At 40.4% G+C, this 16,248-nt stretch overlaps 1 protein-coding gene across 2 annotated transcripts in view; it reads left to right on the top strand.

Annotated features, from left to right (window-relative positions):
• The window catches only part of mst1 (macrophage stimulating 1), a 30,120-nt gene extending 14,419 nt beyond the window's left edge, over positions 1 to 15,701 (top strand). For both annotated transcript variants that reach the window (XM_028825023.2, XM_028825022.2), the window contains 10 exons: positions 2,070 to 2,241; positions 2,675 to 2,805; positions 2,887 to 2,989; positions 6,405 to 6,541; positions 6,962 to 6,994; positions 11,445 to 11,556; positions 13,583 to 13,660; positions 14,005 to 14,258; positions 14,377 to 14,516; positions 14,616 to 15,701. In XM_028825023.2, coding sequence (XP_028680856.1) covers positions 2,070 to 2,241; positions 2,675 to 2,805; positions 2,887 to 2,989; positions 6,405 to 6,541; positions 6,962 to 6,994; positions 11,445 to 11,556; positions 13,583 to 13,660; positions 14,005 to 14,258; positions 14,377 to 14,516; positions 14,616 to 14,777 — 1,322 coding nt within the window. In that variant the 3' untranslated portion in view covers positions 14,778 to 15,701. The remainder of the gene's footprint in view (positions 1 to 2,069; positions 2,242 to 2,674; positions 2,806 to 2,886; positions 2,990 to 6,404; positions 6,542 to 6,961; positions 6,995 to 11,444; positions 11,557 to 13,582; positions 13,661 to 14,004; positions 14,259 to 14,376; positions 14,517 to 14,615) is intronic.
• Positions 15,702 to 16,248: the final 547 nt, after the last annotated feature.

The following is a 16,248-nucleotide window of genomic DNA, read 5'->3' as shown; positions in this document are numbered from 1 at the left end:
TGTAACTCATGGCTGACAATTGTGTTATCTTCCTTAAACTTCTCTATCCATTCATACACACGTCTTCACGACAAAACACTTCGATAAATATCAGCACCAGGCACACCCTCAGACCACAAAAAACAAATCACTGCACATTGCTCTTCTTTTGTGCAAATCCCAAGTGGGGCAGCCATTATTTCTCGCACACCGCAGTTGCAATTGATCTGATATAACACGTTCACACCTATACAGCAGTGACTGGGAAGACAGGGACCTCGTACTGAAAGCGCTGATAAGACAGTGCTGCCAACAGAAGTTTAAATAGAACCAAAGTGCGGATAATTTTTGACTCACCCTCATATTTAATCTATCACTGTTATCATACTTGAAGAGGAAATATTGAAATCATCGTTCACAAATGCCATTTTCAAAAGAACTCAAAAGAAGCCAGTTGAGGTGGCTCAGACATTTGATTAAGATGCCCCTTGGGGAAAACGTAGGACACCCTGGAGGGACTGTATCTCCCAGCAGGCCCATTAGTCTCTTGGTATCGCTTCGGAGGAGCTGCAGGAGGTGGCATGCAAGTGGGACATCTGGGCATCTTTGATTTGACTGCTGACCCCATGACCTGGATAAGTTGTAGAAAATGGACGGATATATAGCATCTTTAAAATGCCCTATACAACAAACTAAATATTCCAAACATTCACTTCCAACTGCTTCTTCCTCATTTTTCCCTTTTTATTATTGTCCCTACACATTTTTTTTGTTTCTGTCTGTGAAGGCAGCAACCTCTTATAAGGAAGGCTGCTCCATCAGGTCTCTCTGACACATTTCCCATCCCTACTGCTTTTCACACTTAGAGCAGAATGGCAGAACAATGCCCATTACATTTAAAGCACACAATAAAGAATTTGCATTACAGTAAATGTAGCCGAGTTTGAACAAAGATCAATCAACAAGTTAAATATTAACCTTCTGTTTCTGGTAGTGGGGGAAAGGGATACCGCTATTCAGCCATTCTTAATGTTTAGCTCGGTGTAATTGCTGCAATAAAAAAAGGAGGCAAATGGCAGCCTGTGGCACACTGCCCCATGCTTGCACATCGAGGTCAGCCACCTGCTGTGATCTTTTTCACAAGTAATTGTGACTTGGACACTTCTGGGGATATCATTTTTGTGGCAATGGCTGAGCAAAGCCTGGATGGGGTATCAGGCCATCATGTCCACCAAATTAAAAACAATTCATGGGCAAGTGTTTCATGCCTCCAGTCTGGCCCAGACCAAACCACTGAGAAATCTCAGAGACCGGTGTTTGTACATGGGGTACCTCCAGATCTCCAAAGAAAAGTAGTCTGCGACCAAGGAAGTTTAAATTAGTAAAAGAGACAAGTAAATAAATGTACAAGACAACGAGCTGAAGGGCCTTTGAATTTATTCTTTAGGAATGTAGTTGTGCTTTGTGGGCACTGTCCTCCATTGCAAGGGGTCAAGGCTTTCCTGGCATTGTAGTTGTTGTGCGGAAATGTGAAGGCTTTTGGGCAGTGTCTTGTGTTTTGAAAAGTTATCCCAGATAACCAGAATGGCATGCCTTTTCTACCTCTGTCATGCTCTTCGTCCTCTTCATTTCAGTTTTAACACCTCACATGTGTGCTGTTTCTCATTTTTTCTTCCGTCTAACCTTCTTCATCTTCATCTCTTAACTTGTGTACTCACCTCTGCGGCTAGGCCTCTACACCACATTTCTCTTCTTCTGTCCCATTTCAGTCTTATCTTTACCCTCTTCCTTAACTTCTTGTAGTTTTTTTAGCGATCTTCCTCTGTCCCATTGTCATATTCCTACCCATCATCACACTCTTCCTCACCCCTTTCTAATGCACACTGTCCTCTTTCCATTCTTTTCCTTTAAATTCCTCTCCTCTTATGCCACACCACTCTTCTGTCTCTTTTTCTCTTCATTTCCAGCCCTGTCTTCATAGTTTCCATTTCATTCTCACTCCTTCTCTTCTTTCTTGTGCTTTTCTTCTTTCTCACTCTGCTTTGCTCATTCTCTTCTGTCTTCTCTTTTGTCTTTTTTTTCTTTTGCAGTTGTCGCTGCAAAACAGGTCCATCAGCCTCAAGCTGTGAAGGAGTGTTTCACCGGACGTGGAGAGGACTACAGGGGGAAAGTGAACGAGACCACCTCAGGTATTCCCTGCCAGCGGTGGGATTCACAGTTTCCGCACAGCCACCCCTTTGTTCCATCAGTCTACGAATGCAAGTGAGTGACCAAAGTGACCGCTGCTGTCCTCTCATGTTACTTTTCATTGTTGCTGCCCCCCATATTTTTCTTTAGGTTTGACCCCCCCCCAATACACTTTCTCATATTATTTATTTTTCTTTAATAATTGCTACACCTTACCAGCCCAGCCTCAATCTCTCTGTTGGTAGATTTCAGAGATGCTGTAATTGCTGCAATAAACAGGGAGCTTTTTGACAGCCAGTGCCACAAAGCCCTCTGACCTCCACTCTGAACTTCTGCACAAATAGTTGTGACTTGCAGGGGGATAGACATAGCTCTTTGAGGCAATGGCTGAGTGGACCTTTGTGCCATTAAGAGGATAAACATCTTCAAACTCTGTCTCTTTCATGTCTCCCTGATGCTGCCTTGTTGGCATAGCTGGGACTGTTCTTCATTTGACTTCTTTTTACAGGGGCCTGGAGGAGAATTACTGCCGAAATCCAGATGGCTCCGAAGCTCCCTGGTGCTTCACTTCCAGTAAAATGATGAGAACAGCTTTCTGTCTGCAGATCAAGCGATGCTCAGATGAGGTGGAATCCCAAGGTAGGCCATCAGACTGCACTGCGTGACTTAGTGTAAATCAAAAGTGCTCGGCCCATTGGCGCCTTCTCCTTCTGTTTGTAGAGTGCTATCAAGGAAATGGGGACCAGTACAGAGGAACAGTCAGCAAAACCCGAAAAGGAATTACCTGCCAGAAGTGGAGTGCAGACACCCCTCATCAGCCAAAGTGAGTGTCCAGCACGGTCATAGCGATGTCAGACATGAATAAGGACAGAGACCTGCAGCTTGGGAGTCTCAACCTCTTAGGCGTTACTGTGCTGTAGTGTGCTAAAACCTGTAAGTACTTCTGTCCTACAGATGTACCACCTGAAAATAAGATTAAGCCACTAACACAGGAAACATGAGTTTGTTGGTTCGGTCCTGAAATTCACACAGGGAATATGATCTAGTGTCTAAGGGTTCTGGTTCACTCCTCAACTCGACATGCCGTGAAATCTGAGTTAGACCCCAACCTGGCAGTCGCATTCACTTGTCGATGCCATTAATTATTGGAAAGTGCTACCCAAAATGATTGTGATACACTTCCCAGCGGAGGTCAGTGAGCTCCTATGCTGCATCAAGGTGTCTGAGTCTGCCAGGTATTCTGTGACTTGGAAGTCTAAATCTATTAGACTAATTTGATTACAATTCAATTTTATTATTGTGCATCTGTTGTAATATAAAGAGGGTGGCACAGTCAATGGTTTGGGGACATAACCTGGCCACTCTGTATAATGAGACCTAGTGATGTCACAGATTCTCCTTGCTCTATTCTAATGGAAATGACACACCCCGAAATGCCTCAAAAAGTGTCTTGATGTGTGTAATACATGTTATAGACACACTTTGCAATATTTGTTGCTGGCTTGCTGCTTCTGCTGTGCCACGTGATCTGCATCTTGTGCAGCGTTTCAAACATTTAAAAGCCTGTCCTGCAGCTGTCTTTGTCATCTACTCTTTGTCTTTTATTTCCAGCCCCAGGCATGGTTAAATCTGTTGACACAAAGTCTTGTCTTGTGGGACGTGAGTTCTTTGTATTTTAGTTTATAATTTAAAAACAATAAGAATCTGAAAATCAAACAACATCACATTAAAGTTTGATAAATTCTGAAAAGAATGATACCAAACATATATATTTAGGTTATAAAATAAGTCCGATTTAAAGCGTGACAAAAAACGTGACATTAAATCGTTGCACAAAATCATTTTATTTTTGTGGTTAGGATTTTATATATATATATATATATATATATATATATATATATATATATATATATATATATATTATTATAGGGTGCCAAACAGGCAATTACAATGATTTTTGGAATATATAAAATCAGCATCGGAATATATAAAGTCATTCCTGAATAAATAAAGTCAGAATTATAATATTTAAAGTTATTATCGAATAAACAAAAGTCAGCATTGGAATATATGAAGTATTTCCTTATATATATATAAAGTCAAAACTTGAATATGTAAAGTCAGCGTCAGAATATATAAAGTCACTCCCGAATATATAAAGTCAAAGCCTGATTATATAACGTCAGTGTCGGAATATATAAAGTCAAAACTTGAATATGCAACCCCAATTCCAATGAAGTTGGGACGTTGTGTAAAACGTAAATAAAAACAGAATACAATGATTTGCAAATCCTTTTCAACCTATATTCAATTGAATACACTACGAAGACAAGATATCGAATGTTCAAACTGATAAACTTTATTGTTGTTTTGCAAATCTTCACTCATTTTGAATTTGATGCCTGCAACACATTCCAAAAAAGCTGTGGCGCAACGTTAGGGGCATCGCCTCTGGCGCTGACGTCCGAGGTTCGATTCCCGAGAGGGAGTGCAGTGGAGTGTGTACACCTGATGAGCCCAGAATGAGGGCGAAACACGTGTCGTGTACTCTTTGCATTTATTTGACAGTAAACTATTTCAACCATTCTATGATCTGCTCCTCACAAACTGAGGGCACCGTGGCGGATGTTAGCAGATTGCTGGCCAACCACAAGCGTTACCTGGTAGGTAACCACCCATACAATCAGATTGTGACACAGACTACGAATGCCGTGAATAAATATATATATATATATATATATATATATATATATATATATATATATATATATATATATATATATAAGATAGAGAGAGAGAGAGAGAGAGGTCTGTACTCTGTAGGTTCAAAATGAGCCACATTTAAAATAGATTAGACGTTACCTAAGGAGGCAAATACCAGATCAGACCATGGTGCACTTTAGAATTGCGCTCCTATTCCCATCCACTTTTGTGTACTATGCTCCATTTAAAATAGCAACTGTAATCCTTTACATCCTGGCTTTCTTTCATCCCCACACCAGCTTTTATCAGTTGTCCTACATGTTTGTCTTTCTCCCTTTTAAATTTGACCAATAAGGAATCATGTCCTGTCTGTACAGGAACACCTTTTCACTCCTCAATGTTTAGTGGCAATTCCATTTAAAGAGACAATCCTGGCAAACACGTAGAACTGCACAGTGCCTAAGACATGCAACATTTACACATTACACAAGTGTAGAGTTGTTAACGGTTGTCTCACTCGCACTCATGTCCTTCCTAGTCATTCCTACCTGATCAGATCCAGCGGAGTGCTCCCAAGACGTGCTTGTGTAACACTGTATTCCTTGGGTGTAATCCTGTTATGTGTCGGTATTCCTCAGTTTTACCACTAAGTGCCTCATTTTCCCAGACACAGTAGTCTTACTATCATGTAAATGCACCCCCTGACGACTAATCCTGTCAGATCGCTATGTCATTGAGGATAAAACTCTGATACGTTCTGCTTTCAACACTTTAGTGCTTTACAGTTTTGCTGCTAGGTGCACGATCTTATTCTTGACTGTCTTTTAGATTTTTGTTGATAAGTCTGATTACGTCAGGATTCGAAGTACTTTCTTCTATTCTTTTGTATTTACATTTTCTGTCATTTCTGGATCAGTTTCAGACACTCATTTTAGAGTGTAGATTACGATTCTGACATTTATTGTTGATTTTATCATTTACTTTTAAGTTGCATTTATTGTTTTGATGCAATTTGATTTTTCAGTATCGAGATTTTTGTGTCTCCTGTCATTAGGTCAACTGTCTGTGTCATTAGGGGTGTGTCCTTGGAGGTCGTGACCTTTTGAATATCAACAAGGCAGGTTATAAGTTTGGCTAAAAGAGCATTGTTGTCTGAGAGTTGTCTGAGAAGCACATAAAAGTAAACTACTTTTCAAAGTTACAATCTCTTTTTGAACGATGTGTTCTTCTGGTTTGTTCACATTCATTTTTACTAGGTATTTTGTGTCTTGTTTTGGATTGGATGTTTGCATATTTTGATCTCCCAATTCTGACCCTTTTCTGTCTGTCTCCCAGGTCAGCACACTCACATAACACCGTCCAGTAAATCATTCAGTTTCAGCAGGGCTGGAGGAGGCCAGTCGTTAGATTGCAGATATTGTTCATCTTTTTTAGTTTCAGATGTGTGACATTAGCTTGCCATGTCACAGGACCAACAGAAGACACACCTTTTTTAATGCTGTTTCCTCTAATATTATGTTTTCTTTTTTCAACAGAATGAATGCTACTACCCACCCTCATGCCGACTTGATTGAGAATTACTGCCGCAATCCAGACGCTGATCACCATGGACCTTGGTGCTATACTAAAGACCCCAAAACTGAGTTTGATTACTGTGCCATCAAGCAATGCCGTGAGTGCCTAAACCAGTCTTACTTATGCCAGGCTGCCCAGCTTTATTTTTTCCTATATGATCTTCATGGACGTAATTTTCCAGATTACATCTATAGTGAGCATACAACTCTGATAACCTCCAGTCACTCTTTTGAGGAGGCGTTGGCAATCACTGGGCAGCTGTGGTCAGACAATACCCTTGATGGTCACTGCACTCAGCCGACAGAATTTATTAGCCCAGTAAAATGCACTTTCGTAAATTGGAGATATGTAAAGTGAGTGAGGAGCAGTCAACACTATCAGGATGTGGGATGGTTAAAGGGCGGTGAAGGGCATCTGTTGAGGTACACAATGAGGTTATTTATGACCTCACTATACCATGTGATCACGTGGCAATGGCCTGAGACCCTAATCCCTGTCTTTGTTTTTGTTTCCGCAGCTGGTGAGAAGGTCTCCATCTCAGGAACGTCAGGTAAGAGAACCTTCTACTTTCTATTGTGGCACTGGGGTATGGAAGCCCCAGCACTTAAAGTAATGCTTGAAAATGAAGGTGCGTTTTTAACAAAATGATAAACCGTAATGCTCTAGGAACATTAATAAACAAATAGCAATGGCATCAAGTCATCAAGCAGCGGGGTGTTGTACTGCTATTCTAACCCAGACACTGCCTCTATGTGGTATGTACCTTCCCCCCAGCTACTCCAGCCTTCCTACTAAACCCCAAAGACTTGCACATCAGGCTAATTAGTGACTCTAAATTGGCTCAGTGGCAGTGAGTGGTGGTGTATGATGAGTTGGACTGGCACCCTCTTCAGGGCTGGTTGGCACCACGTATCCAGTGTTGCTCGGGTAGGTGACCCTAAACTGGACAAACAAGATGGAGAACGAATGTTGCCTTGTGATGGTTATTGTTTGCACTCAATATTGTTTAAATAGGCACCGGCTTCCTGCACCCTTAACATTAAACTTAACAGCTTCACAAAAAAGGATGTATGGAAATTATCTTTCTGTAGTGTTGTGAGCACAGCATCATAAAATAGCAAAAAGGATGCAGGCCTCGGACAGAGCCAGACTAAGACCTTCACGGATCTGTCTAGAAGCAGGCCTTAACACAGGCAGCCAGACATCAAACACAAGAGGCAGGCTTTCAGGCCTGCACAGCCCCAAAATGGGGTACTGCACTTTAAAAGTACAAAAAGTCTTTAAAATGTCCCAGATACATAAATATACTCCCCCTGGGAGTGGACGACCAGAAAACCTTTTGGCTTGAAGGACAAAACCAAAACAATGTTCTTTAAATTCAAAGAATGGAATAAATAAACAAAGAAGAACAAAAACAGCAAAAAGGGTGTGCCTAAAAAGTGCAAAATACTATGCAAAGACAAAATCCAGAAATTAGAAACAAAATTCAAGAAATCAGTAACATCCAAAGAAAACAAGACTCACAAGAAGGATGCAGCAGCACCTCTCAGTGACGCTGTGCTGGACTCGCCTCCTGCTCCTGCATATAAAGATGGAGGGCGGTCCCTCAGCAGTGATGTAATTGTGGCCACACCTCCTGGGATTCCACCCACAAAACACAATTAATGAAAGTTACATGCAGCAATACATAATACATAACAATTAAATCATATTTACATGAAAGACTATTTGCAAACATTATATTAAAACAAAATCACATATAAGTAATATTTTAGAAAGAACAAAAAAGACCATAAAAAGAAAAAAAAAAAAACAATATATAAACAGTAACACCTAGCTAATAATGGATGGATTCCAGCGTCCTCAAGGTTACTTCCAGTTATTGAATAAACCCAATGGAGAATCTCAGACCTAATCTAATGAGAAAGGTTTGAACCCTGCTTCTCAGCACAAGGGCCTAGCACCAGACCTTCTTTGATTTGAGGTGTAGTGTTAGGTGGCCACAACCTGGTTAATGAATTGGGGCCTCAAGGTCAGGTCCTGGTTGAAGGCTTTAGCCCCATGCTTATCTGTCTTCAGTTTCTATTTCATTCAGTTTCCCTGAGATCGGCTCCTAATTAACTACTGGGATCACAATGTCACTTTCCAGCTGAAGAAAAGTAAAAATTGGTGGGCTCAGTGAGTAATAACAGCACAGCATTACTATAAGAGGGGCAGTCAAAATGTTCCCAGAATTGTGATATAGCGGGAGAGTGAGAGATCACATTATACACACATTGTTGTGGAGGGGAGCACAGCATGTCTGTAGACCAATTACAACAGGTCTGGGTTGGTTTTGGCGTGTAGCATTGTTTTAATTACCATTTGAGTTAGATGTGTGCATAGTCATTTGGCGCAATGTCGCAGTTCGAACAACATGCTAACATCAAGTTCATGTGCAAATAGATTTGAAATCAGTAATTCCACTGTAAGGAATATCATCTACAAGTGGTGTTGATTTCAAAACACTACTAATTTGTCCAGGACTGGGCTTCCCAACAATTTCAGGCCAAAAGCAGACCATATGACAGTAACAGAAGTCTCCAAGAACCTCAGAATTTCATCATGGAATTTTCAGGGCGCTCTCGTAACAGTTAATGTCAAAGTGTTCGTATCCACAATCAGAAAGAGTGTGCACAAAGCCCACAAACATTTCTCAGCTGAAGGAATTGTTCATGGAGGAGTGTTCAAAAAATTCACAGAGTTGACGTCGGAGTCTGGTGGGCGGTTATTAAAAATACACCAATAAGAAGGCATTTTGTTAAGGGGGTTACTTACTTTTCCCCAGAAGACCATTACATCTATTGATATTTCTCATGAATACATGATGAAAAGGCAAATTTTCTTTGTTTTTACTCAAATATATTACTTTTATCAGTGTATGCATGTGAAAATATGTTGAACAAGTCAATAATTGCCATGGAGTTTACTTACCTTTTCACATGACTGTAATTTTATATATAATACTGTATATGTATAGATTGTAGCTGCGTGTGGTCTTCAGGACAAAAAACAACCTGAAGACTTCCTAGCAGTTTTACTATATTCATGAACTTGAAGAGGTGACAGCTAACTCTTAAGAATTACCCACTGCAGAGGACGTGGACCCACCTGTGCTTGCTGCTCCACTGGCTTTCGTAAGAAAACACTGGCCATACCACATCTTAGACGTATTGCTGGCATATGAGTCCTGTTAATCTTTGTCTCGAGGAAATACCTCCAGATAGACAATGTTTTTAGTGAAAACTTCAAGCCTTGCTTTCCGCTGCTGAGGTGTTTCACTTGCATGTTGTTGCGGCATTTGATCATTTCAACATTGTGTCTCGTCATCTGTGTCATTAGCACGATGTTGTGGTTGCTTGGCGGCGTGTGCTGCACACAAGTCTATACACTATGGTCTATGGACTGCTCTATACACACACAGGCCTATTGTTTATATATACTGTGTGTGTGTGTATATATACAAATATATTTTAAATAATATATATATATATATATACATAACATATAATTTTATACTGAATATATAATATATATGTATAAAATGTTTGAAAGCAATATAAACATAAGAGCTATTTACATTATGCTAAGATTAGACGACGTACATAATTGTATGTACCGCACCATAACTGAGTTTTACCAGTCTTACAGATAAGAGTAAAGACAGATAACAGAACAGCTACTTTAAAAATGATATACAGTAGATTAGTTTAGTGAATAGTTGTATTTATTTACAAAACAAAACTATATTAGCAAAATATAATATAGTTTTAATAAAATTAATTCCTATAATATTGTAATGACCAGCGTAATAAGCAAATACAACTCAGAGGTACTGGAGTTTTCTATGTTTTTACTTGGAGTCTTTGTTCCGTGTCTTTTACCTAGTCTTATACGCCGTTATCTGGGTTACGGAGCACATCTCTAAAACAATATAAAACAAAGCTTTCCCTACCAATCAGTTTTTCTCCTGCCACTTATGTTCTTTTTTTTCTCTATATCGTAAACACTGCTGCTGATTGTCTCCTGAATCTCTACTCAAAACTTCCTTCCGCCGCACCTTCCTATTTCTCCTGCCATTCATGTCCACCTCTTACAGAACAGAAGCCCTTCACCCAGTCCCTTCACTTACAACTTTCATTCCACCCTTTTCTGCTCCCATGCAGCGCATCACAAACTGCCTGCACATCACAATTTATTAACAAAACATAATATGACAGAATTTAAAAAGAAAATTTCAATACAGAAGAACATTAACATTAATACAGAATAACATTACCGTTTGGTGCTGTCTATTTTCGACACATTTTTCAATTTTGTCTGCATCATGCTTTATATCATTCACTGTTCTTCCTACTCTGTAATTTGAAGCAATAGGAATTTTTGTGACAATTCCAACATCACACACACATAAGTTTATCACCCATAACAGTGTATAGTAGATTAATTATAACAAAAGAGAAAAGCTATGAAGCACAATTAAAACTTAAGGTGTGTAACTGACACTGTGGTGCTGAGGAATAACACTATGGTCTAGCACAAGGGAAAGTTGTTCCACTGTACAAAGCTCACAGCGTACTGCACGGCAGTAGTGATACAGTAATAAGAAGGCACGGGCATGCACTATGGTTTTGGTGGCACTGACGCTTAATTGAGTGATGGATATTTGAGGTTTTACTGTAATTCATTCAGAGAGATTGAGTTAAGGTATTTCTGTCTGATCATGTGAGCTAGATTGTTGCATTTTTGTCAATAAGGATATGATTTTAACTGCTGTCAAATATCAGAAAATAAATTACAATATATTGCACAACTGAACCACAATACTATATACTGAAAAACATAAAAAGCCCAATACTGTTATTTCATGAGCCATATTGCGTTACACGATCCCAGAGGTCACTGTCCTGACCATAGACTTACAGTATGTACTGAGACTCTGCTGTTGTTTTGCTTTGTAGACGATGTGAAGTTTGACTCATGCGGCAAGAGAGAAGAGAGGCGCAAACTTTTGGCTCGCATTGTTGGAGGAACACCTGGAAATTCACCCTGGACAGTCAGCCTACGCAACAGGTCATTTCTACAGAGTTATCTTTTAATAAAAAGTGCTTAGTGGTCTGCTGGAAGGGCAAATTTTCTGAAGGTGGTCAGATCCAGATTTAAAGATGTAGTATGGCTGAAAGCAGGCTCTTCTGTAGGTATAAGCATTAATAAGCACAGGGAAACCTGAACAAAAACAGTTTTCTCTAATAATACTGTAAACAAAATCAAAGCTAGCCTTCCCAGTGGTTGTTACCAAATATATGAGAATATCACATGAAACCAAAGCACTGAGACTAGGGACGGAACCAAGAATTGAGATGCTCTGAATCATTAATCAGAATATCTAACATTACAAGCTCACAACTCCCACTGTTCATGGTGTAAATCCGTAATCTTGGACAGACAGCTGGGGAGCTGAGTTTTATAATGGAACCTTTGTATGCAATGCATAGCTCCTCTTGGGAGGTGTTCCTCAGCAAAAGCGTAGTGTGTGATAGCAGCTCACCAACAAAATGCTTAGACTCGAAAATGCCATTATGGTACACTTGAAATTAAATAACAAAAATATTAATATCTTTGTCAAACTAAAGAATTAATCTAACTCGGTCGTGTTCTTTGAAAATAAAGCTTAGAGAATGTTAACAGGAAAAATGTATCTGAGACGTCCAATATTTGCATGTTTTTAATAGATCAGTGTGTACTGGAGTTATTCTTGGAAATACGTATTTCTTTCCATTTAAAGATCCACTCACTTTATAGTAATGATTATAAATGCAGTGTCTGGACTGGGATTGTCTAGTGGTTTTGCTTTTATATTCTGTGATAAATGCTATCCCAAGGTCCACCTAGCACAGTGGTCTCAAACTCCAGTCCTGGAGGGGCCGTAGTGGCTGCAGGTTTTCATTCTAACTCTTTTCTTAATTGGTGACCAGTTTTTGCTGCTAATTAATTCCTTTTATTTTGATTTTAATTAGCTTGTTTTTTAATATTTGTTTCCCTGAATTGCTTCATTTCGTTCCTTAAATGGCACCCAAACAGAAATGAAACGTGAAGTGAGTGAGCCAACAGAAGAGCAACTAAGTCAGGGCCTCAAACTCCAAACAATTTCACTCCAAGCAGTTGCTCAATTAGGTGCAGAGTCTTGTTGTTAATTAAACCCGTTCTTTAATTCCATGACTTGTTGCTGCTCTCGTTGCGCAATAGCCGACATTTCTGAAATTGTTGATTTTGTCTTTTCTAAGAGCAGTGTTCAAATGTTTTGTGGACCAGATCAGTATTCCTGAGACCTTCATCTTTCTTATTTTCAGATATTGTATGATGGACACGGTTTGCTGGTCATGTTTTGGCTCATTTTATATCTCATTATTGTTTGACTGCTAATTAAGGATAAAGAAACAATTGAGGGGTCTGAGTCTTCAAGAGCAAGTCAATTCAAATTAATTCAAAAGAAGTTAATTAGCAGCAAAAATAGGTCAGCAATTAAGAAAAGGGTTAGAATGAAAACCTGCAGCCACTGCGGCCCTCCAGGACTGGAGTTTAAGACCACTGACCTAGCATGTAATCCTGATCATAATATGTGTGGAGTCCTGCTGGCTAGGCCTGATGTGGGGAACCTTATAAGATTAGCTTTGTCCTCATTCCTAAAAGAATATACTCACAGAACTCAAGGAGGTGGTCCGGAAGCTCCTGGGTGCATTCATGTATAGTTGGAGAGGCAGAGAAGTGACCTGGAGACTTTGTAGGATGTCTTGGTTGAAAGCCTCCATATTTCTTGGGGTCCCAGGGAGACACACACACACACACACACACACACACACACACACACACACACACACACACACAGTGTTGATGGGCATTTTGGAAGTGAAATCCAGTAATGCAATGCAATGCAATGTGTGCCTTTTCAAGACCAAGTGAAGAGTGCATTTCCATTTTGGGCCATAGATGGTGCCACCTCATGACCAGAATTATATACGACCCTAAATATCTACTTGTTACAGCAACTGTGGAGTGAATTAAAGATTGATATTTGTTTCTCTTCTGTCTTCCTCACTAGGAAGGGCCATCATTTCTGTGGAGGGTCTTTGGTCAGCCTGCAGTGGGTCATCAGTACACGGCAGTGCTTCGCATCATGGTAAAGGCCTTACTGCTTTGGAAGGCCTGTATGGTCACCCATTCCAAATTATAGTGCTTATTTATTTAAGGAAATAATAAGTAAATGTTCCAACCTGATGCTGAAAAGAGAAGGAAATGATGTTTTGTGTGTTTTTTCAATATGGAGTAACTTTTGCATATTCTTTCTTTTGCAGATGCAAAGTTTCACTAACTCCTTTATTTAGTTAGTTTGATTCAGTCTGTTATGTGGAGAGTCCAACTTTTGCACTCCTTTGTCTTTAAATTCACATCTACTGTTAATTGCATAAAGGTTTTAGTGGTGCTCTGTGATGTCTACCTCTCTCTCTCCTCATCTTTCCCTAGTGATTCTGACTTGACGGGGTACACTGCTATGATGGGAACACTTTATAAGGACCCCAAAGACCACGAGCCAGCCATGCAGAGCATTCCTATCAAAAAGGCCATCTGTGGACCATCTGATTCCTACCTGGTCATGCTGCGGCTTGAGAAACCAGCAGTGCTAAATGAGAGGGTGGCTCAGATATGCCTACCGCCAGAGCGCTACATCGTGCCTGAAGGCACCAACTGTGAGATTGCAGGCTGGGGTGAAACCCAAGGTAATGCACAAGTCATGGAAAAGTGGATTGTGAGGGTCTTCAGCCTGTCGACTCTTGAAACTGCAGGCCTAGTGACCTGCCTCATGGAAACTCACTTGTGTTGTTTTTATGTCTTCAGGCACTGGAGATAACACCATTCTGCAGATTGCACAGATGCCGGTACTCAGCAACAAGGAATGCAACAAGCACTACCGGGGAAAGATCAAGGAAAACGAAATCTGCACCAACGCCTTTAATGGTGGCATAGGAGCCTGCGAGGTAAGCTGGCTTCCCTGGCTTTTTCTGTTGTGCTCTACAGTCTGTGTCCATCTCGGCTGAGACACTGTCTCCTTTCTTTCTTTTTTTCCCCACTTGCAGCAGGATTATGGAGGACCCCTTGCTTGCTTCACCCATGACTGTTGGGTTCTGGAGGGTGTGATGATCCCGATGCGGCGCTGTGGCTACCCAGGTCAGCCCAACATATTCATCCGTGTCTCAGTCTACGTGGACTGGATCAAAAAAGTCATGGAAATGACCTAAAACTGAGCGCTCCAAAGAAGAAAGGGGATGGGATAGAGCAACTCCGTCAGTCACTTCCTTTCCTTTCTCCAGAACGTACTGTATGTTGACCATTTCATAGAATCATCTCATGAGACTCCAATTCCTCAAGAAACATGAGGAGCTGGGACCAAGGTCATCTTACTAGTGCTCACACGTGTGCCTCTCCGGCTTCTGAACACTCGCTTTGCCTTGCTCTGGAAACACTTGTATGTCTTCTGTAGGAAGGTCACTCACCGTTAAGTTTTATGGGATTGGGGTGGCATGGGATATAAGGGCCAGGATTGTGGAAATGCAGTTGTGTTGCCATCAGTTAAAGGGAGGTAGCCGGCTGGCTTAGAATTGGAAAGGATAGCTTGAAGTCTTGCTGTAATTATCTGGAAGACTAATCTGTATTGACGTGTGCACAGTGTTGTAACAGCGCCCCCACATGGTGCAGTCCAGACTCTGGAGCAAAGGACTCTACAAATGAAAAAGAAAAGGGCTTTTAAATGATGGGAAGACACAAAGGAAATAAAAATGGTAATCGTCACCCCTTAGCGGGCAAAGGTAAGATCTATGGTAAGAGATTTTCACCACACACAATCTAGTAAGGGTGCTTCGGGTTTTGCTGCTTTTTTTGATGGGGGCTTAATACGTAGCACATACAGTAGATAGGATGAGTTGTAATCCAGAAGACTTGGCTTTAAAGAGCTACTGGAGTCAAACAGTCATACAAATTCTTCAGTCCAAGCTTTTGTTCTTATCGCACTCCTTTTTTTAAATGCTTTCAAAATTCACAACTGTTATGAAATCTGAGGGTGTAATGAGAGACCAAAGAGTGGCATCTGCGCCACCTGGTGGAAGTGGCAGGGAGTAGTCTGTGATGTGTTCTTGGCATTAAACTGCTTTTACTGAGTAAAGATACACGTGTTATGATTTTATCAAAGCCCAACAACAGAGAAGTGTACACTTTGACATTGCATAGATAGATAGATAGATAATTTAGCGTAGTTGCCAGGATTACACAGATAAATAGATAAGTAAAGGCACTATATTAGATAGATAGATATCTTTATTTGTCCCCGAAATGAACTTTTTCTTTTTACAGAAGCTCTTTATATATCTGTTTGTGTTTATTTATTAATTTATATAGTGTATACACATACACTATGGTCTAAACACACAGCAGAATGACTAAAATAAAAGAAAACTTCTGCCTTGGCGGTCCCAGTCCCAGTGAAGCATTATGCTGGGGTATTGCTATGGGTATAAAGGAGCCCCAGTAGTGTTTCTTCACACACTTCTGCTGAATTATGCGTTTCCTAAAAGTCCTCGGTGTTAGTGTGTCAGAGAGAGGATGTGCAGCATTGCTCATGATATCACTCGGTTTTGTTTGAATTCTCCCCTTTGCTAAGACCTCCAGGGGGGTCCAGAGTGCGTCCTCAAACTGAGCTTGCCCTATTAAGTATTT

Source organism: Erpetoichthys calabaricus, chromosome 18 (assembly GCF_900747795.2).
Source record: "Erpetoichthys calabaricus chromosome 18, fErpCal1.3, whole genome shotgun sequence".
NCBI lineage: Eukaryota > Metazoa > Chordata > Cladistia > Polypteriformes > Polypteridae > Erpetoichthys > Erpetoichthys calabaricus.
This window is presented reverse-complemented; position numbering and strand designations above follow the sequence as displayed.